At 35.2% G+C, this 22,824-nt stretch overlaps 1 protein-coding gene across 3 annotated transcripts in view; it reads left to right on the forward strand.

Annotated features, from left to right (window-relative positions):
* ARFGEF1 (ADP ribosylation factor guanine nucleotide exchange factor 1) overlaps window positions 1-22,824 on the forward strand; it is a 149,298-nt gene that overhangs the window by 90,267 nt on the left and 36,207 nt on the right. For all 3 annotated transcript variants that reach the window (XM_049633640.1, XM_049633639.1, XM_049633641.1), the window contains 12 exons: window positions 1,130-1,229; window positions 1,335-1,474; window positions 1,581-1,689; window positions 2,374-2,575; window positions 6,532-6,643; window positions 6,981-7,186; window positions 7,440-7,524; window positions 11,671-11,842; window positions 12,521-12,672; window positions 16,631-16,759; window positions 17,609-17,767; window positions 18,009-18,159. In XM_049633640.1, coding sequence (XP_049489597.1) covers window positions 1,130-1,229; window positions 1,335-1,474; window positions 1,581-1,689; window positions 2,374-2,575; window positions 6,532-6,643; window positions 6,981-7,186; window positions 7,440-7,524; window positions 11,671-11,842; window positions 12,521-12,672; window positions 16,631-16,759; window positions 17,609-17,767; window positions 18,009-18,159 — 1,717 coding nt within the window. The remainder of the gene's footprint in view (window positions 1-1,129; window positions 1,230-1,334; window positions 1,475-1,580; window positions 1,690-2,373; window positions 2,576-6,531; window positions 6,644-6,980; window positions 7,187-7,439; window positions 7,525-11,670; window positions 11,843-12,520; window positions 12,673-16,630; window positions 16,760-17,608; window positions 17,768-18,008; window positions 18,160-22,824) is intronic.

A 22,824-nucleotide genomic window follows, 5' to 3' on the forward strand; every position in this document is an offset into this window, starting at 1 on the left:
ATTTAAATGGTTGCCTACTTTATGCCTTGCAGTGTGGACACAGTACTCAGCAAGAAAGACCCAGTCCCTCCTTCTTAAAAAGTTATGGTCTTACAGGAAATGGTGGTGACATTAAGGAAGTAATAGAAATGTATTGGATTTTGTGAAAGAAAAGCACATTTCTTTTGGGCTACCTCAGTTGGTACCTCACCCAATTAGGAGGGAGAAGATGTTAGTCACCTCATGTTATCAGTATGAATTTCTGGAGCACATAACCTTCACAAAGGTTAATATGTGACTTCTGGTGTTTTGTTTCATTTTGTTTTGTTATCCCCTCTTAAATCAGTCATTTTTCCAAAATAAATTTGAATCTAAAAATTCTTTCTTAGCTCTTAAATCATAATTTGTTTAATTAGGTTGATTAACTGATTGTATTTGACATTATTTGGGGTAAAAAATACTGAAAAATAATTTGTTTACAGACAGTAGAGATTTCCACCATGAGAGTAATTATAATTTAAATTTACTTATTTTGAGAGAGAGAGTGCGGATGTGTGCGTAAGCGGGGGAGAGGCATAGAGAGAATCCCAAGCAGGCTTTACACTGTCTGTGTGGAGCCTGAGGAAGAGTTGGAACTCATAGACTGTTAGATCGTAACCAGAGCTGAAATCAAGAGTTGGAGGCTTAATAGGTGACTGAGCCACCCAGGCGCCCCAAAAGAGTAATTATAAAAAATGCCATAGTGTAAGAGATTATTTTTATTGTGTGGATTAGAACATTAGGTACATTTAAATCTAGGAAAATTAAACACCTGGTACTATGATGTCTGTAAAACATAACTGATGAACAGAATATAATTTATACTCTTTGGGGGATTAAACAGTGAAGTATGAAACATTGGTTTTATAAATGTGTTCATGAAATTATCATGCAGAGGAGCTCCAGATCTTTGCAGATTTCTTTTGTAGTGGCTGTGTGATAGCAAACAAAATATTGTGAAGTGCAGTGCTCCTACTACAAGGACTACTCAAAAGGTCTCCAGAGGAGCCTGGGTCATAATCTCTGCTCTATAGCTTTGGGATATTTAAAAAGTGATCATATATATGAATTATAAACACTATTTTAAACAGAAGTTTTTCCCTAATCACAGGTGTTCTTTAAAGAAATTTTCCTATACATTTTGGAAACTTCTACCAGCTCATTTGACCACAAATGGATGGTTATTCAGACATTGACAAGGATCTGTGCAGGTATTTGAAATTATCCTTCTTTATTATCTTTTCTTATTAAGAGATATTTACTATACTCCTATACTAGATGCTTCTTGTTAAACATAATATATTATATTGTTACAGATGCTCAGAGTGTAGTGGATATTTATGTAAACTATGACTGCGACTTAAATGCAGCAAATATATTTGAAAGACTAGTAAATGATCTATCAAAAATTGCTCAAGGACGGGGCAGTCAAGAACTTGGTATGAGTAATGTTCAGGTAAGAACTTTAAAAGCACTTTCAAATTTAAACTTGGCCAAGGAAGAGCTATGTGTTTTCCTTTAAAGAGCTTTTTGTTTTATTCTTTTTATGAATTATTTCGTAGGAACTGAGCCTGAGGAAAAAAGGCTTAGAATGCTTAGTGTCGATTTTGAAGTGTATGGTTGAATGGAGTAAGGATCAGTATGTGAATCCCAACTCTCAGACAACTCTTGGTAAGGTGGCATTTTGAGTTATAATTCTTTGTCATTTCAAGTAAATGATACTTGCGAGAGGATAATTCCAGTTGCCATTAGACCAGTTTCGTGACCTCTTTGCTCATTTAGCTGATAAAGAAGCATTCTGTATGAGTTCAATATGAGCTTTAGAATTATGTATTTCCAACTTAGTTGTCCAAACTTTTTCTTTCTAAATCTTCCTTGAAATACTTTAAATACCACATTAAAGTGAAGAATATTTATGCAATTTAAGTAAAAGATAATTATAGAAGAAACCTATACAAGCCAAGATGTTTTAAGATTGATTTGTTCACCTGTGTTTGGCATTTACCCTTACTAGGAGAAAAACTCATGCTGCAGGTCTACCCTAGTATTACATCAGTCAGCAGTCCTTTGAGGGGAAACTATTCCTTCTGTGGCATGAGCTGAGAGCAGAAACGCAGTGGATACTTAGCACTGCAACTACAAAAAGAACTTTTAATGGTGCAAATTACACAGATACTAATTGCAGTGTGTTTTAGTATCAAAGTTTATTGTCTGGGATGGCACCTAATTGTTTGTATTGCATAATTATCTAAGAAGCATTAAAATATCTTGCCTTACTTGACAATTTTTTTTTTAACCTTTTACATTTTTTTTCTTTGAAAGAATGATTTACTGTATCAGTCTTTCTACTTACAGGTCAGGAAAAACCCTTAGAACAAGAGACGAATGAAATCAAACACCCTGAGACAATAAACAGATACGGAAGTTTAAATTCCCTGGAGTCAACATCATCATCAGGAATAGGCAGCTACAGTACACAGATGTCTGGCACTGATAATCCAGAACAGTTTGAAGTCCTAAAGCAACAAAAAGAAATAATAGAACAAGGAATAGATTTGTGAGTGTCCAATTTTAAGGAGAAATGTTATTGAATATCCTTCTGCTAGTACAGTATCACCCTTTCCCTGGGTTTGTCTACATCTTCAGATTATTTCTGTTCCCTTCTCATTATCACCTTTCATTGACTAAAACTGGGCATAGTTCTCCTACATCCAAGACTTTTGGTGGCTCCTTATTCAGCTCTCCTTGTTTATTGTCGTCTAGCCCAACAGACCCTTATAGCGCACGTTAAATTAATTTTGCAGTGTATATTATATGCTGTTGATTAGTATATCATCTGTGTAGTTTTGCATTGTTCAATTAGTAGCTCAATTATAAAATCCCCATTATATTTCCTAAGCAGATGACAGGTCAAAAAATTTATAGTATGAGACTTCTAATCGCTAGCTAGCATTCTCCTTTATAGGTTTTATATTTTCTCCAGTTGAGTTACAAATTTGCTTTCTTTTTTTAAATTTATTTCTTTTGAGAGAGATAAAGAGAGAATGAGTGGGGGAGAGACAGAGAGAGAATCTCAAGCAGACTTCGTGCTGTCAGCATGGAGCCTGACATAGGGCTCAGTCCCATGAACTGCAAGATCACAATCTGAGCCGAAATCAAGAGTTGGACCCTAAACCGACTGAGCCACCCCGGCACCCCTACAAATGTGCTACTCTTGTTATTGATCCCTTGTTATCAATGTCATTTTTATATGTTGATTAGGTGATAACTTCCATTTCCAACCTGGCTACTCTACCAGACCCAGATCTTGGGAAGTCTGTTTTCCCACTAAGCTTTATGGCATAAGCCTGCTCCTGGACTGTTTCCTGTCTAAGTAGTACCATGCTGCTTTTATTCCCTGTAATTGCCCATCTCTTTCAAAGAGAAGCTGTGAGGAAAAATGAAGTTGCTGGCATTTCTCCATGAATCTAGCTGCTTATAAACTGTTAAAAATTCCCGTGTACATTTACATGGTTTGCTCCTTCTACTGGAAAGCATTTCTTCCTAACTCTTAAGCAGTGCCTTTTGGTGAATGTTCAAGTTTCCATTTTTTTAATCATTAATATAAAAAAGTTGACAAAATGCATGCACATGTTTTGGTGATAAAATTATAAAATCTTGCAAAATTGCCTCAGGAAATAGCCACTAATACTTCACTCATTCCAGTTTTTCAGTCACTATTTATCAAAGTCCCATCTGTTCCTGACATTATGCAAGGTCCTAGGGAAACTTGATGAATGAAACAGACATGGCTTCTGAGGGACTCAAGGTCTAGTATGTATAATTAGACATTCATATTGAAATTCTGGTTACTCTGCAAACATATATTTGGTGTTTGGGACTGTGTGCCAAGAACCATGAAGGCACTGGGTCTTGTATTTAAGAGTACAGTGAATATAATATGAGCAAAATAGTTTTTTTTTTTGAATAGTACTCTGTCCAGTCTATAATAGTAGACAAAGTGCTGCCAAGGTATGGTAGCTCTGTTTGTGGTACTTGGGAGTGAGAGGGAGTCGTGACAGGACTTCAGAGTGGTCTCCTTAGTCTCTACTGCTTTCAGCCCCTGGACTTGATCTCTGCTTCATACTTTTATGAGAATGCTTTCATGTCACTGTGCTCCCATTACACTCTTCCATGACTGTTTGTGGCACCACTCTGTCCTATTCCTCCTACCATTTTGACCCTTGTCATCTCAGTCTTGTTATGGGCTGTTTATCTCCTGAATATAGCTTAGCATTTCCAGAGTTCTGTCCCTCAGTTCTTTTCTTATTTTGTAATTTCTCCTAGGTGATCGTACTCTTTTTCATGATTCACTTTGTATGTGCTAGCGTGTCACCGCTCCCAACTATTACTTTTAACATAAATACCTCTACGGAAGTCCAGAATCATGTCTGTAATTACCTGTTGGACAACTCTTTTGGATACTGTTTAGCTTCTCACATTCAGTATTGTCCATCACCGAATTTGTCAGTCTCCGTTCTCTCCATAATCAATTCCCTAATACATCTACCAAAAATATATTGGTAGATTAGATTGTCTAAAAGACAAACAGAAAGCTACTGTTTCTGTATTTCTTATTTAGGCTAGTAACCCCAGCAGGCTACTAAATTTGTAAGCTAGAATTCTGGGAGTTACTTAGATTTTCCCCTTGGATCTAATCTGTCATTAAATTCTGTTGATTCTACTTCCTAAGTATCTGTGCTATTTATCTCTTCTCTCCATCTCCCACAATTGTTCTCTCAAGTCAAACCATCACCATTTCTTGCCTTGACTAGTGCAGTCTTTTAATTGGCCTACCTTTCTTTGGTCTTATTTATTCTCTAGTCTTTTCTCACACTTAGCTAGAGTGATCTCTCTTGAATAAAAGTAAGCTTCTATTTCTCCCCACTTCTGCTTTTAGAGAATAAAGTCACAGTTTCTTATAATTGGATATAATACCCTTCATGATATGGATCTGCTGGACTCTAAGCTTCATCACCTGCCACTTCTTTATCTCATTTCAGCCTTCCAACAATGCAGAGCTGTTTATTCTAACGTCATGCTGTTTTATGCGTCCATGTATTAGTATGACTCCTTCCTCTCTAGGATGTTTTTTTCTTACTCTTTATGAACTGTGTAATCATTCTTCAAAGCCCAGTTTCACAGTCCCCTCCCCAGGAAATATATCACAACCATCTCTGTTAGTCACTTCTCTTCTGTGCTATCTTACCTTGTGAATACATTAGTTGTTTCACTTTTACAATTTTTAAAAATCGTGTTTATTTTATTAGGGAGAGAGCTTCTAGAGGGCAGAGATTGTGCTTATCTCAGTGAAAAATGTTTGATTTTAATTTATGGTATGAATTAGGACTTGACAGGAGTCATTAGAACAGGTGAGGACATTTCAGACAAAGAGAATGGCATGTGCAGCAGCACGGAGGAAAGGGACATTTGAGGATTACTGTTCAGGATAGCAGAGGCAGGGTTGGGGTAGCAGTCACAGAAAATGAAATGAGAGCATTGAGTTGGATCCAGATTACAGAAGGCCTTATTTTCCATGGGAACAAGTTTTTGTCTTGTTCTTGGCTTTAGCTTACTATGTATGAAGGATTTTAGTCATAGTAGCTGCAGCATCAGATTTCTGTTTTGGAACGATGTCTTTGCCAGTAGCCTGAAAGATGGGTTAGAATGAGAGCAGAACCAAAGCTGGCAAGACCATTTAAGAACTATTGTAGTACCCTGGTGACAGGTGATGAGGGACCAAAGTAATTAGTGGTGCAATAAAAGTAGAGAGTAAATGATGTGGAAACAAGGAGGTGACATTTGAACTGGATCTCTAAGCATGAACGAGAGTTCCACAGAAAATGAATGGAACAAGTAAAGGTCATGTAGAGGAAATAGACTGCAGAAATGCATTATGCTTAGGAATTGAGAATAGGGTATTTGGGAGTAGATGGGTGAGAGGGGTTGAGATGAACTGGAGCTATGTTGAGAAAGATTTTGTGTATCAGTCTAGTCGGTTTGGACTTGCCTTTGAAAGTGTTGGTTATGTAGGAATTTTTTCATAAAGGAAATAATGATGTCAGATCATGGTTAAAACAGTCACCAAAATCAAGTTCTTTACTTTAAAAGCAGGAAACTTAGAATTAATCACTGGGTGTATGTGGAATGAACCAAGATTACTTGAGCATCAAGGTGAATATATATATTAAAAACATGAGACTTTTAGTATTTATATCCTTACTCAAATTGACATTATCTCATATAGTCTGTGAACTGGTCCATATCTTTGATAAATATGGCCTTTTGCTTGAGACTCTTAAAAGAAAAATAAAACTTTGTATAATGTAATAATTTCTGTATATTTATGTATTGATTATGTTGAGTAAACTATTTTCTAGTGGTATTAGAAAATTAATTTACTGGTAGTTTAAGATCTTTTCAGGGAAATGCAAAAGATTTTCTAATGTTTCTATTAACTTTAACATCATCTAGATTTAATAAGAAACCAAAGAGAGGAATACAGTACCTTCAAGAACAAGGGATGCTTGGCACTACATCTGAAGATATAGCCCAATTCTTACATCAAGAGGAAAGATTAGACTCAGTAAGAATACCATTTTTTTATTCTAACCTTTTCTGTAAAATTCCTTAATTACATAATGCTACATACTGTTTTCCCTTCAAAATGCCCTATGTATATAATAAAACTTAAAAAATAACCTAGGTATTCTTATTTTTGCTTTTTAATTTTCTAAACTCAAACGAATATCATTTTTTTAATAAACACATTTAGTGTGTTTAACTTTTTAGCTTCATGTTTGAAATAGTTAACCCTGTAGACAAAACCTGTGAATCTTACAGATTTTTCTACTTTTTAAATGTCTCTGTGGCAAATGTAGCATTTCATTAGGATATCCTTTTTTTAATCTTTTGTTCTTTAGACTCAAGTGGGTGAGTTCCTGGGAGATAATGATAAATTTAACAAAGAAGTCATGTATGCATATGTGGACCAACACGACTTTTCAGGAAAGGACTTTGTTTCAGCTCTTCGTATGTTTCTGGAAGGATTCCGTCTTCCAGGGGAAGCTCAGAAAATTGATCGATTGATGGAAAAATTTGCTGCGAGATACCTAGAATGCAACCAAGGGTAAGCAAGATTCAAATTCAGGCACTTATGGGTTGCCAGCTATCACTATGCTAGGGAACATCAGGAGATTCATTGTCTCCTGCTCTCAGAATTTAGATTGTCTCCAATTTAGAAGTGATGGATGTTTTCGCGAAAAAAATTGTAGTATGAGCTAAAACATAAATCCTGAAAGAGAAAAGTAAGGGGGTTTGATTTATTTAAATGCAAGTGTAAAACAATAAAAGTTTATAACATGATACATTTATTTTTTCAGACAAACCCTTTTTGCTAGTGCAGATACTGCTTATGTTTTGGCTTACTCAATTATCATGCTGACCACAGATCTTCACAGTCCACAGGTATGTGCTCCATGTAACAGATAGTACACATTAACTATGTTCTTTTGAATTCAGTAAGTAATAGTTGAAATTTTAATCTTATTTAGTGAAACTCGTCACCAAATGGGAGTATTTAATGCGGTGTAGTGTACAATTTACAAATGCAGTTTCTGGTAATAATTCTAATTAGACTTTTAGACATTTGCAAAATAAGTCTATATTTGTCCCATGATTGACAGCTATATAAAGCTTAAGATAAATTTTATCGTAAGAATATGCATATATTCTTCTGCCTATACTTATTACAACATGGAAAAACCCTGTATATAGGCATTTTTTCTTTGAAACATTTCAAACTTAACAGAGTGATTAGTATGGGAATCCTGCATGTGCCTATCAACCAGCTTCCAGTTACCGACTTACGGCCAGTCTTATTCAACTTTTATCCTTTCTCTCTCTCCCAGATCATTTTGAAGTAAATCCCAGGTATCATTTCATCTGTATTTATTTCAGTGTATATCTCTGAAAGACACACAGTCTATTTAAAAATAACCACAATACCATTACATCTAAAAATTAACAATAATTTTAAAGTATTAGATATCCAGGCAGTGTTCAAACTTCCATTTGTTTCTTAAAATTTGTAGTTCCTTCTTAAATATTAAGGTACTGTCACTTGATTTCTGATATCCATTAGCAAAAAAAAATTTATTTTTATAAGTTTTAGGTATTTCAGGCTTAGTTTCAAAAACATGCTTTGAGTATCTTTGGGGAAAATTATCTTCATAAATTTATCTATTTGCAAGAATTTCTTTGTACTTATGGATAGGCATCTAATGATATCTATTATTCTTAGGAAGTGAAATAAACTATTACTAATCCAAGAGGTATTAGAAAAATTAAAATTTATTTAAAGGTTGAGATTAAATTTTGCAATATAGGGTGTGTGTGTGTGTGTGTGTTTGGAGATGTTTAAGGCAAGGCTTATATGGAAAATATGTATCAAATGTATGAATGGGAATTATATACAGAGTTACCTTCAACAGCTATGCATTTACCAGCGATTTACTTGATTTTATATAGACCTTTCTTAAAAAGTGATTTAATATTTTAGTCATTTAAAAATTGCCTTTGTTATATTGCTGGGAGTATAGTTAAAGCAGCTCACTTTCCGGTTTTTATTATGCAGCATACTTTTTTCCTATTATAAGGCAGTCTACAGATACTGACCTATTTGGATAACTTCATATCACAGTTTTCTGTCTGGTGTTTTGGTCCAAACCAATACACTACCTCCATTTGTTTTTAGAATGTTATATTTTTAAAGAATTTGGTTCTGTAAATGAATTGTCAGTGTTCTGTGCATCTGTGTCACATGTACATTCTTGTGTAAGGTATTTTGAGGAAATACTGAAACTTCCTTCAATGTTCTTTCATAGGACCCAGATTGTTAAAAATTTCTGAACACATATCCGTTAGGAAACATCTTGAGAATAGTGTTCTGTCTTCGTGGCACTCGTTTGTGTCCATAGAGCATGTGCGTGGAGTCCTGGTCTGGCAGTAGTTAACTGCACTGTGTCAGACTGCTGCTGGCTGACCTCGTGTCCTTATATGCAGCCTGCAGCCACAGAACAGCTTATAAGTTTCGGTGAAGGAAACTTCAATCAGAAAACTGAACTAGGGGTGCCTGGCTGGCTCTTGGTTAAGCATCTCTGTTTCAGCTCAGTTCATGATTTCACAGTTTTGTGAAGTTGAGCCCCACATCGAGCTCTGTGCTGGCAGCGTGGAGTTTGCTTGGGATTCTCTCTCTCCCTCTGCCCCTCCCCCACCCGCACTGTCTCCATCTCTCTCGAATAAATATATAAACTTAAAAAAAAAAAAATTGAACCCATAATCATGACCCCATATGATTTGATTCAGGACCACATGAACTATAACAAATGACACCATTTTTAAAGAACACAGGTGACTTTAAAGGAATTCCTTAAAACTAATTCTTCTCATTCTTAGTTGTTTTTCAAAGTTAAAATATTTAAACAAGTCATTTATGTTCCTTTTTTACCTAAAATATTTATAGTTAGACCACCTTTTATATATTGTGTGAGTCAATGAATTTTTTAAAAATTTGAGGCATACTTAGAACACATTTAATTTTTAGTGTATATTAATCTACATTGTAATAAGGGATTTAAATACTAAAACTAAACACAGCTTAATTTAAGTGCATGAAAATAAAAGTCAAGAGTAGGGTGTTCCATAAAAGATAAGCAGGAAAAGGAAAAGTAGGGTTATGTGTTATCCTACTTCCAGAATACCACTGTGTTCTGTTTGAGCAGTGTATTTTTATTGGGGGTACCTGAAATTAGTGTATTCCCTACTCCCACTTCCACCTCCCAACCCAGATGCACAAGCATAATATACAGCTACTTCAGATTTTTTACCAAGACTTCTTTTTGTCTCTGGTACAATACTAAAAACAACATGCCATGCTTAAGATTTCTAGGTAATGTTTCTCTTTTTTAGCCTCTTACTGACAGCACTTATATGGTCTTTTATTTTAGTAACCCTATGTCATTGTTAATTAGTATTTATCAGAACTTCAGGTGAAACTTCCTTCATTCGTTCGTTCGTTTATTTATTTTTGGTGCTGACTCAGATGAGGGTTTTTTGGTTTGTTTTTTTACTGTTTATTTTTGAGAGAGAGCGTGCATGTGCGCAAGTGCACAACTGGGGGAGGGGCAGAGAGAGGAGACACAGAATCCTAAGCAGGCTCCAGGCTCTGAGTGGTCAGCACAGAGCCCGATGCTGGGCTCAAACCCACCAACTGTGAGATCATGACCTGAGCCGAAGTTGGATGCTTAACCAGCTGAGCCATCCAGGTGCCCCAAGATGAGTTTTTAAAGTTAGGACTTGCTTGCTTTCTATGTGCCTTATAAATTTACAGGAAGAGCCTTATCTTGAGAATGCCTTAAATTCTTCATGGGAGATGGTAGGAATATATTTAATTAAATATGTGTGTGTGTGTGTATATATTTGTGTGTACATATATATATATTTAAATATATATATATATACTGCATTTTGTAGGTAATAGCGTTTTTACAAATTGAAGGCCTGTAGCAACCCTGCATCAAGCAAGTCTATCAGCACCATTTTTCCAACGACATTTGCTTATTTCATGGGTCTGTCACATTTTGGTGATTCTCACAATATATCAAACTTTTCTTTATTATTACATTTGTTACAGTGATCTGTGTTCAGTGATTATGACTTGTTGAAAGCTGAGATGATGGTTAGCATTTTTTAACAATAAAGTATTTTTGAATTTAGATATGTACATTGTTTTTGTAAGACATAATGCTTGATAGACGATAGTATAGTGTAAGTATAACTTTTGTATGCACTAGGAAACCAAAAAATTAATTTGACTCACTTTATTGCAATATTCACTTTACTGCTGTAGTCTGGAACCAAACAAACACAGCCTGTAATTTCTCTGGGTTTTGTCCAGATAAAAACATTTTGGGTGTGCTAGTTCTCAACTTTGGTGACAGGGCTGCATCTTACAAATTACAAGCTTGTACTCCACAGACTGATGAAGGTATGCTGTAAGACATTCCTGGTCAGAGTACTCTTAACAAGACAAAATGTTCTGAGGACACTTGACCCAGATCACCTAACCTTCATTTACCACAATGAGTCAGTCAAAGAAACTGTTATCTGATTTAAATAAATTCGGCTATTACTTTGTATCCACTGTTATGTAAAATTAGCTTTTAAATCTTTACAACATATTTCTGCTCCCCCCCCCACTAAGATTTGAATCTTTTTGATACCATGCTTTTAATACTTGTCATGGTCCTTTTTTTTTAAAGACTCTAGCTAGAACTCTTAAACCTTGGGCAAAACCAAATAATTTCATTATTCGATTTCCCTGTTTCTTGTTACAAATTATATATGTGCACATCAGAGCAAGGTTAATAGCATATGCCAGGATAGGTCTTCTCTACATTACCTTCATTTTCGGTGACTTCCTTTTCTCATTTAAATATGTTTCACTGAATATTTGCCCTGTCCTGTCCTCAAAGTATTTATAAATTCTCTTCTAAAAGTATTCAAATTCTTAAAATAGGAGTTTTAGGAATCAAAATGGTTTTTCATTTCTAGGTTAAAAATAAAATGACAAAGGAACAATACATTAAGATGAATAGAGGTATCAATGACAGTAAAGACCTTCCTGAAGAGTATCTGTCAGCCATCTATAATGAGATAGCTGGGAAAAAGATATCAATGAAAGAAACAAAAGAACTAACAATCCCTACAAAATCAAGTAAACAAAGTAAGTATCCAAATCAACTGAATTCTGATTGTTCAGAGGAAAAATGCGGTTTGCTAAAAGTTTTTTTTCACTTGGTTTAGAGTAAGTCAGATACTACTCTAATGAAAAGTATTATACAGTTTGCTGATCTGATTTTATGTTTTTCCACGTTCTGAATAAAGATAGCACTGACCAGTGATCAAAGAAAATGCTACATAATATTCATGGTTTAGTGTGCATTTAATACATACTTGTCAATTAATGTGGTAGTAAATCTCAGCATGGATTAGGAGGTCGGTGAGACTGCTTCGGGAACCCCAACAGACAGACCTCAACTCTCAGTCTTTTCCTGCCTCCTCTACAAGCAACACAGTTCTGTCTTTTCATTTATTGTTACACATAAACAGAAACTGGAAGTAGGGGTGATTCAAGGAGATGCGGAAGGTTTAAGATTAAACTTCACATTATCTCCCTCTCTCCCGCCTCTGGCTGCCACCAGTCTGCTTTCTATTTCTATGGATTTGCCTACTCTGGATATTTCATATAAATGGAATCCCGCCTTATGTGACCTTTTGTATCTGGTTTTTTAAGACTATATCTAATTAGTATTAATTGGTGGCATTTATTATTTTATAGTAAAATATCAAAGCATTCTTAAATGATTTATTTTTTAAATGCTAATAGTGTTTGTTGTTTCAGATGTAGCCAGTGAAAAACAAAGAAGACTTCTGTATAACTTAGAAATGGAACAGATGGCCAAGACAGCAAAAGCACTCATGGAAGCCGTGAGCCACGTTCAGGCACCTTTTACAAGTGCAACACATTTGGAGCATGTGAGGCCTATGTTTAAGGTAAGAGTTCTAATAACTTTTTTTTTTTTAATGTGTATTTATTTTAAGAGAGACAAATGTGCGAGAGAGGCATAGAGAGAGGAAGAGGGTAGAATACCAAGCAGGCTCCTCACTGTCAGGGCAGAGCCTGATGTGGGGCTAGTCTCACCAACCATGAGATCATGACCTGCCGAAATCAAGAATCAGATGCTTAACTGACTAAGTCACCCAGGTGCCCTAAGAGTTACTAATAACTTTTGATTGCAGTATACATTTATGTACAGTTTTGTTCAGCATGTTTTTAAGTTAAGGAAATATAGTGATCTCTAGCCCATTAGTGAGGACCTGGAAGCAAAAGCAATGTTATTTACGATACAGCAAATAAAAATTTTTTCTTAAAGAGAATGAGAAAAAGTATACACTAATGGTAATTAATAAATGTTTGATCTTAAGAAATAAGAATAGAAAAATTTCAGAGAATGATCATTAATCCTTGGCCTGGTTTTCGTTAAATGACATCTATTTAAGCCTTTGGAGTTACCTAAAATTTCTTGAGCTTCTGGCCCAGGATCTCCTATGTGGGTTCTGAGTACGCCTGGAGCGCAGAGAGTAAAGTGGAGAACAAAAACAAGCATTATTTACATTTATAGGTTGACCTAGTAAGAATGATACTACTGGTTCCTTACAATTTGATTGCCTATTCCTTCTTCATTTTCCTGTCCTATATTCCTACCCTTTCTCCAAATTGCAAAGTAAGCAGTGACTAAGGATTATAGGGAAGTAGAGAGTGTAGTCAAATTTGAAAAGGGAAAAGGGGTCAAGTACATTCCAGTTCGTGAGACAGTGTGGGAAGATTGCCTGTGGAAGCTGAAGATCATAATTTGAGTTCTTTTTCGGACATTAAGGACACATATGCATGGGCAGTAAAAGAGGACTGTAAGATTTCTGTGCTTTCTTTTAGCTCTCAAGTTTTATCATTCTACTCTTACTTCAAGGTGTATGGGATAACTTTATTTCTGAAACTTGATGAAGAATTAGAGGATGGGGTGCTAGGGAGGCAGTATTAAATAGTGGAGTATAAAAGATAAGTAGCCTTATCTTTGGAAATAATGTAGAAAATGATGTTAAAATATAAGAAACACATTTTATGAAACAAATTGTATACACCAGCTTCTCGTTTTGTTTTAAATAATCTTACACTCTTCTTTTTCTTCTCAGATGTGTTTGGTTGGGGGGCAGGTGGAGAATGAAAAGAGCAGGAACCAGCCATAGTTCTATCACTCAGAAAAAACTTCTGTTAATATGTTTATATACTACTTTCTTTGAACAGTTGTGATCATACTATGTGCAGAATTTTATAGTCTGCTGTTTCTCACATAGTATTTCCCCATATCATTAAAAATTCTTCATAAATAGCTTTTATTATCTGTACTCTAGATTAGTTCTAGTTTATGCAAACATCTTCTAAGCTAGAATTAAGAATCTTTCCTTTCACCAACACTTCTACTGCCATTAACCCCTCCAGACATCCTCATTTCTTACCTTTAATATTATAATGTCCTAACTAGTATTCTTATGTCTATTTTTGTGCTCCTCTTATCCATTTACAGAGGCCAGACTGATCATTTTAAAATACAAAATGAAATGTTGCCTTGTTAAGACCCTTCACTGACTTTGCATGATACATGATGAAATTAACGCACCCACAACATCCTCTGGCTCCACCTGCCTTTCCAGCCTCATTGCTAGATTTCTTGCTATGCTGCAGTCACACTAACATAACATCAGTTTCTAGAATGTCCTAAATTACTTTGTCTTCAGAACATTCTTACAAGCTGTGCCTTTTATGTAGAATGCTCTTTCCTTCTTTGCCCAAGTGGTTTCCACTTTAAATGTTACCTTCTCAGAGAGTTCTGCCCTGCTCTGCCCCTTCCAAATTTGGTCCTTTTAATAATGTGCTATACTTATCCTTTATTGTATTTTTAACAGTTGGTATTTATACATTGACTTATTTTAAAATTTAATATCTATCTCTTTACTAGACTTGAGGTAAGGGACTGTTCTGTTTACTTTTCCCAGTATCTTGCACAATTCCTAGCTTGTAGTAAGTGCTCAATAAACAAGCATTGACTGGGTAGAGGAATGAATGAGAGGTTTCTAGGATGTGATATATTAAGGGATATAAATATTAAGTATCTTTTTACATACTGCCAAATTGTAGTTTACAAAGGATTACACAGTTATGAATGAATAATTGCAATGTCCCCTGGATATTATTTAGGGGTAGTTTGATAGGAGAAATCATTGTCTTTAATTCCTGGTGGAATTAAACATATTTTTCACTGGCTTTAGAACCATTTATACTTCTTGTATAAAATATTACACAGGTTTCTGAATAGATGTGCTGTTTCTTTACTTACAATAGAATGTGTAATTTATTACTTCCATGTGGTACTTCATATTTTAAAAGTATTGCACCTCATGTGCTTCCTAAAGCATCTCTCTATAGTGGCAGTCCAGGTATTGAAGAGGACGATAGTGAGGTTCAGAGAGGCAAAGCTAGGACTAGAAATTAGGTACTAAGGTTTATGTTCCTTTGTTTAGGGATTATATACTTCTAAACTTTCTGATGTTACAAACACAGCTTTGGGTAATCCTGTTTTCTTTAATAATCTTAAAAACTTTTTAGATCTTGGGGTGTCTGGGTGGCTCAGTCAGTTGAGCATCCAGCTCTTGATTTTGGCTCAGGTCATGGTCCCAGGGTCATGGGATTGAGCCCCCCATCATGCTCTGTGCTGAGTATGGAGCCTACTTGAGATTCTCTTTCTCTCTCCCTCCGCCCCTCTCCCCCACTCACATACTCTTTCTCTCACTCTCTCTAAATAAATATATATATATTTTTTAAACATTTATTTATTTTTGAGACAGAGAGAGACAGAGCATGAACGGGGGAGGGTCAGAGTGAGGGAGACACAGAATCTGAAACAGGCTCCAGGCTCTGAGCTGTCAGCACAGAGCCCGACGCGGGGCTCGAACTCACGGACCGCGAGATCATGACCTGAGCCAAAGTCGGCCACTTAACCAACTGAGCCACCCAGGCACCCCTAAATAAATATTTTTTTAATTAAAAAAAATTTTTTTAAACAAAAACTTCTTAGATCTTTTGAAAATTCCAGTTGTCATGTAAATCTTTTTCATCTCTATGGTTATATAGTTTTGCTTCATTAGAACTTATTAAAAGCAACAAATATTCACATTAGACATACATGTTTTGATATTAGAATTTTCAGTAGTCCAAAGGTAGTCCTTTTTTGTTTATTTTACATTACAGTTTTACTAGGTATTGAGTGTTACTAGTAAAATTTAGTGTTTGTTGGTTTTCACAGTCTATAATGAAATATTTTATTGAACTATATTTTTAAAGTATTGCCCAACTAGGAACCAGAGATATCACTGATGTTTCAATGTAAAATATTTGACTACAAAAAAAGTAAGTCTAAATGGTGTCCAGGGAGCAGGTTAAAAGAAAGAAGAGTAATGTACTTGTTGCAAGGAGAAAATGACTGAAAGGATCTGCTTGGAAATAAACAGTCTGTGAATTGCTGCAGGCGACAAAGCTTGTAGAGAGAGAGAGGTTCTGAAGGTAAAGTTAAAACTAATACCATTTCTGGATATTGGCAATTCCCGTTGATGTGAATAATTTATAGATGCTGTGCTTAAAATATGTCTAAGGTCCTTCTACTGAATTTATAGTCCTGCTGTACCACTTATTGAGGCCCAGGCAACATTGCATAGTTTTTCTCCTTTGTCCAAGAAAGCTGTCCAAAAAATATGCCCAGGAACTCATTGGTGTTTTTTCCCCAGAACTTCATCAAATCATTTATTTTCTGAAGCTTTGAGAAATATTAATGTAGTCCTATCATAAAATTTAATTATCACTTGATGTTCATGATACGCCTTAAATTTTTAATTTTTCTAGTTGGCTTGGACACCTTTTCTGGCTGCGTTTAGTGTGGGTCTGCAAGATTGTGATGATACTGAAGTAGCCTCTCTTTGCCTGGAAGGTATAAGATGCGCAATCAGAATTGCATGCATTTTCAACATTCAGGTAACAAAGAATTTCACCTTTGTAGCCATTCCGGGAAACATAAATTACTTATGTCATGACTATAGTTGCAATTATTTTTTTATGTCTGACTTACTAAAAAGTAATTTCAAGTTTATGATGGAATTTAAATGAATCGTAATGTTTAAGTTTACAAGAAGCTGTGACAGAAGGAGTAGTTCTATATTGATGTGTCTGGAATTCATCAAAATAACTTCAGTTTGCAGTTTTTTTCTCTATACAATATTAGCTATATACAAAGTTCCTAAGACTTTGAATTTCTATATGTTAATTTGAATATATTATTTAAATATGTTGCATGTTCACACTTATTGAATCATATTTTTTCATATTTATGTTTTTATATATTTCATTTAAGCCTAAGAAAAGTTGTCTTAACAGGAACCAAGTATCTAGTACTTGTTTTTCATGAGGACAGGCCCCTCTAGTAATTTATATACTTTGATAATAAATTGTAGCCAACGCTTGCTTTTTTTTTTTTAAACCCATTTCACATTTAATTATGAATGTTGTATCTTAAAAAGCACAGCCTAGCTGTAGAGAAAGAATGGGCAAATTTATAAACCTGGTTTCTGCTAGTCTACACAGTACTTGACACATAAGTACTCAATGAATATTTGTTTTACTGTATGAATTCATTTGTCATCACTAAAATCTCATCTTGATTTGACATCCCATCTCCATCTCTAATTGCCTTTAGATTTTAGAAATTCATCCTTTCTACTTCATTTATCATCTTAAAAAAAAAACAACACTGTAGTTTGAGGCATGTGATTTGTCAGTTAAAACTTACTAAATAACCATGTGAGTGTACTTTTTTCTTTTTTATAGCTGGAAAGAGATGCATATGTCCAAGCACTAGCAAGATTTACCTTACTTACAGTGAGTTCTGGTATTACTGAAATGAAACAGAAGAACATTGACACAATAAAAACACTTATCACAGTGGCTCATACAGATGGAAATTATTTAGGAAATTCATGGCATGAGGTATAAGCACTTTATTTTCAAGTTTGCAATTTGGTTTATAAAATAATTTAATGTTAAATATTCTGGCAAGTTTAAGTGTTTAGGGAACCCTTAATTTAGTACATTCAGGATAAGTTTATTTAGCTTTTTATAATGATTTATAATATTGCCTATATTTAAATCCTGGCTGCATATATTTAAGTATTTTTGCAAACATTTTTAACATGGAATTTTAAAAAGTTTTTTTGTTGTTGTAATGAAGATTCTGAAGTGCATCAGTCAATTGGAGCTTGCACAACTTATAGGAACTGGAGTGAAACCTCGATACATTTCTGGAACAGTACGGGGCAGAGAAGGATCTCTTACTGGAACAAAAGATCAGACTCCTGATGAATTTGTGGGTCTGGGGCTAGGTGAGATAATTTTTTAAACTATTTTTATGAAGTATCAAAAATTATTAACTTGTTCAATATAAGTAACTTTATTATAGCAGTGAAATGTAATTAGAGGGACATGGTGAAATGCCCTTTGGCTAACCTTTTGAGGAAAACCAAGAAAAGCATGTGGAGAACTAAGCCATTTTTGCCTGGTCTAGTTTGCAACATAAGTGACCAGACCCTTAGTCTTAATCTCAGAGTTGGGGGTAGTAAGAGAAAGGTGCAGTTTCAAATGACCTGTTTTTTAAGACTAAGCAGGTCACTTAAACGAGTGAAGGCTTGTATAAGATGATAAATACTTGGGGCAACTGAAGAAAGAAAGCATTCATATCATATTTTTTAAAGGCACTATGCAGACCTAACCAAACTCATATTGGTATGGAAACTTTCCCATGGTTCCTTGTGAGCTATGTGTGGCCAAGAACTTCCAGGTTTAACCCAATAGAACAAAGGAAAATATTAGTGAGAATGGCTACAGAAGAACCAATGACAGTATATATTTTAGTCATAAATGGAAAGAGTTCCACCAGGGAAGAAGCAACATTTAGACTGTCTTTGACTTTGAACACTATATTTTGGGGTGTGAATTCATTTGTATTTTTTCCTTACTGTGTGCAAGTTACTTTAACTCTCTGAGCTTCAGTTTCCACTTGTGGAAACTAATGGCAATATCTATTTACAGAGTTGTTAGGATTAAATAAGATTATGTATAAATGGACTTAGCACAGTGACTGGTATATTAATGGTTTCTGGATTGTTCTTTATCCATTTTCCCCATCCTACTTCCATCTAAGAAATCTAGAGATCCAACTTAAAGAGAGCAGGAGAGAATACACCTGAGATCTAGGAATATTTACCTTTTAAGGTTTTATACTGTAGCACTGTATATTTGGATGTTGTCTTTTTGACTTTTAATGAATTCTTGTTGCTCTCAGTAAAAATTCTTAAGAAATCCAAAAGAACTTCAGGTTTGAAAAAATGATCCATAGGGAAAGAAGAAACACCAGGACCATGTTGTGGCTTCAAGTTGGGCTGGGGACATTAGTTCCCAGCGATATTTCAACTGTGGGAGCCAGCAGTGCAGTTCTGCTACCCTAGTTGTATCTTAGATCCTGTGGTTCTGGGAGGTGAAGGTATAGATCTAATAACTTAGTGACCCAGCAGCAGGATTTAGAACTACCTGAGCACCTTCATGTAACCTGGAATCCTGAAATACAGATGGAGGCTGTTTACCAACAAGTGAAATGAATGTGGACCGATTGATTCAGTAACTTTTGAATGGCTTTTATTTTTGATTGATTGATTGATTGATTGATTGAAAAAACCTTTGGAATGTAGGAAGGCTAAAATAATGACAGGTGCAAATTGCCAGGGCTTAATTGTGGCAAGTAACAACAGTAGGTTACATTAAAAATAAAACACCAGTGGAGTATTTTAACTTCTAAAAGTTTTAGTCAAACAAGATAAATAATGATACTTATTGATCATGTTTCCTAGTATACTTAAAAATGAATTAAAATTAATTTGATCACTGTTGTTCTGCTACTTAAGTTGTACAGATATGAGATGACCTTCCTTTCACTTCAGGAAAAGGGAATTTACATAAAAATAAACATTCATTGGTTCTGGAAGTGAAATAAAAATTTTGGGCTTCCAAGCCATACTCTTCAAGCAACTAGCCATAGTCTTCCAGCTGTCTTTCATGCTTTATCTGTTTTTCTTCTTGGGCTGCTCCATTCTCCACTCATTCCTGATTGGTTAGCTCTCTCATTTTGGAGTCTGCATCCTAGAGGGATCCATTGTCCCTCTAGGATTGTGTTGACTTGGCTTCTGTTGGGCAGAGTCCTCCCTTCAGGCCATCTCATTGGTTATCAACTAGCCCAATGTGGCAGATTTCCACCCCTGTCCATCTGTGCCCTGTCACTAACTCAGGCAAGAGATGTTTTCTCCAGCAGGACACTGTAGTCAGAATTTAAGCTAGAAGAGGATGTAGTACAGACATTTGAGCAGGTTTTATCTATCGATCAATCAATGTATCTATATTTTTTAAAATAAATTAGTATCCTCTTTTATATTCCATGTAACCACATTAACTGGGCTGAGTATATGTTAATCTGATTTTCTAACTGATATGCTATAAGTCTGTACTTCATCCTTTTTGGAAACATGAAACTGAGTTACTAAGTTACTTAGTTACTAAGAGTACATAGCATATGGGGGCACCATATGCATCCAGTTAGCAACTCTTGATTTCGGCTCAGGTAAACGATCTCATGGTTTCGTGAGTTCAAGCTCCATGTTGGGCTCTCTGCACTCACTGCGGGGAACCTGCCTGGGATTCTCTCCCTCTTTCTCTGCCCCTCCCTGCTCACAGTCTCTCTGTCTCTCCCTAGATAGATAGATAGGTAGATAGACAGATAGGTAGATAATTGTGCATATAATAAAGAGTACATAGCATATGATTATTAGAATTATATGCATACTGTTCTTTTAAGGTGTATATCAAAGTTTAAAAATTCACTGGGGGGGCACCTGGGTGGCTCAGTTGATTAACTGTCCAACTTCAGCTCAGGTCAGCCCTGCGTGGGGCTCTACGCTGACAGCTCAGAGCGTGGAGCCTGCTTTGGATTCTGTATCTCCCTCTCTCTCTCTGCCCCTCCCCCCACTCACACTTTGTCTCTGTCTCTCAAATAAACATTAAAAAAAATTTTTTTTTTTAATTCATTGTCTTGGTCTTATAAATCTTAAATAAATATTCACAACACCTACCTCTTTGTTCTTAGTTAATCTGAATATTTTTGCTTTTGAGCAATTTGGTAAAGCTGAAACTATTAGCCTGTTATGTTACGGTGTCATACAGATCTTTGATTTCACGTGTTTCTGAAATAGGTTCTTTGGATTGCTAAACATTTTATGTATATTTTTTACTCCTCTAAATATGTTTATTATTAATGACTACAGTTTACCATGTAATAATAAAAGCTCTTAAATATAAAAATAAAAGCTTTCCAGAAAGGACGTGAAAGCTATGTGGTGATTGGCATTATTTTTTCCCATAGATTTTTCTTTGTGGAATTCCTATAACATGATCGCGTGCTTCAAGTGTTGCTTGACACTGTCTCCCTAATCACCCCAATTCTCTGTCACTTATTTCAGGCTTTGATCCTTGTTCATTTGTATTATAGAAATAGACTTAGTCTTTCTAGCTCCATTATCTTTTCCTGTTTCACTGTGTTCTACAGATACTACCAGAATTATTTTTTAGAAAATAGATTTGATCATGTGAGTCTTCTGAAAGGTCTGTTCCTTATTTTCAATGGCAGTACATTAAACATGGCAGTCAAGTGTTCTTCACATTCTAATTTTAGTTTATCTTTCTCTCCCTTTTCTTGTCCCCTGCCAGATCCTCAACTTATGCAAGTGTGTTAAAACATGGTATTTACTTGCATCCTTCCAGAGTATATGCTGCTCCTTGTACCTAAATTACTTTTCCTTCTGCCTCCTTTCCTATGTGATCATCTTTCTAGGTGCAACTTGATTTAATAGATCATCATATGTGAAGCCTTTCTATGAGCTAACATCCCTGTTCTCCCTTCTTCTATTAAAATTAGTTCTCTTTAGTAAAACTTGTATTATATGTCATTAGTTTATCTCAGCCATGAAGTAATTATTACATTTTACTAAAGTTGGTTATAAGTCTGTGTTTCCTGGTAAATTATAAAATAAACTCTGTGAGGACAAGGATCACGTCTTTTTCATTGTTCATTTCCTGAAAGAAAATTTGAGTTTGGTGGCTTTAAATAATATCATCTATTATGGTTGTATTCATAAAGGCATTTATTAAGTGTGTGGTCATTTGAGTCAACAAATATTTAACATCTGCTTTGGACTTAATATTGAGGAAGGTAGAGAAGTAACCAAAAAAAAAAAAAAAATGTGTAACTTGGTTTCTTGCCTTAGGTAACTTCCTATTGTGCTGAGAAGGCAACATTAACACATGTATAGTAATTTATGTGAAACTTAATGGAAAAAATTCCTGATTTGACTATTATTTATTTAAGTAAATGCTTAGTTCAGAGGAACAATGGGATGGAATCCTTCCTGAAAACTCAAATTGGGTTTTAGTAGATAAGTTTTAGATAGTCAAGGGATGGCCTGAACAGAGACATATAATGGCTAAAATGTTGAAGGGCAGTGCCTTAAATGTTAGGCTTAAAAAATTTATGCTTTATCCTGCAAGTAATAGTAAGCAAAATGAATGTAATGATTTAGAAAAGTTAACCTGACAGGAGACATGAGAGAGAGGTTGAAGAGGGGAAAAATTAGCAGCAGGGAAAGCAGTCAGTAAACTGTGTCTATAATCTGGGCCTGAAATTATAAGGGCCTAAACTGAGTAGGAATGAAAATGAAGAAATGATACCAAAAACAGGTCAAAAGAAAGATTTAGTAACTGGTGGAGGAAGGGAAAGGTATCCAAGGTGATGGAGAGGTTAAGAGTTTGGAAGTTGGGGAAATTGTTCTGCTGTCCAACATGTGGGACCAGTTTTTGAGGGAAAGAAAAATAATTCTTTTGAATAAGGGGATGTTAGAAGATACAGATATAATTTCCAATAAGCATCTGTAAATAGAGGACTGGAGATT

Source organism: Panthera uncia, chromosome F2 (assembly GCF_023721935.1).
Source record: "Panthera uncia isolate 11264 chromosome F2, Puncia_PCG_1.0, whole genome shotgun sequence".
Lineage (NCBI taxonomy): Eukaryota > Metazoa > Chordata > Mammalia > Carnivora > Felidae > Panthera > Panthera uncia.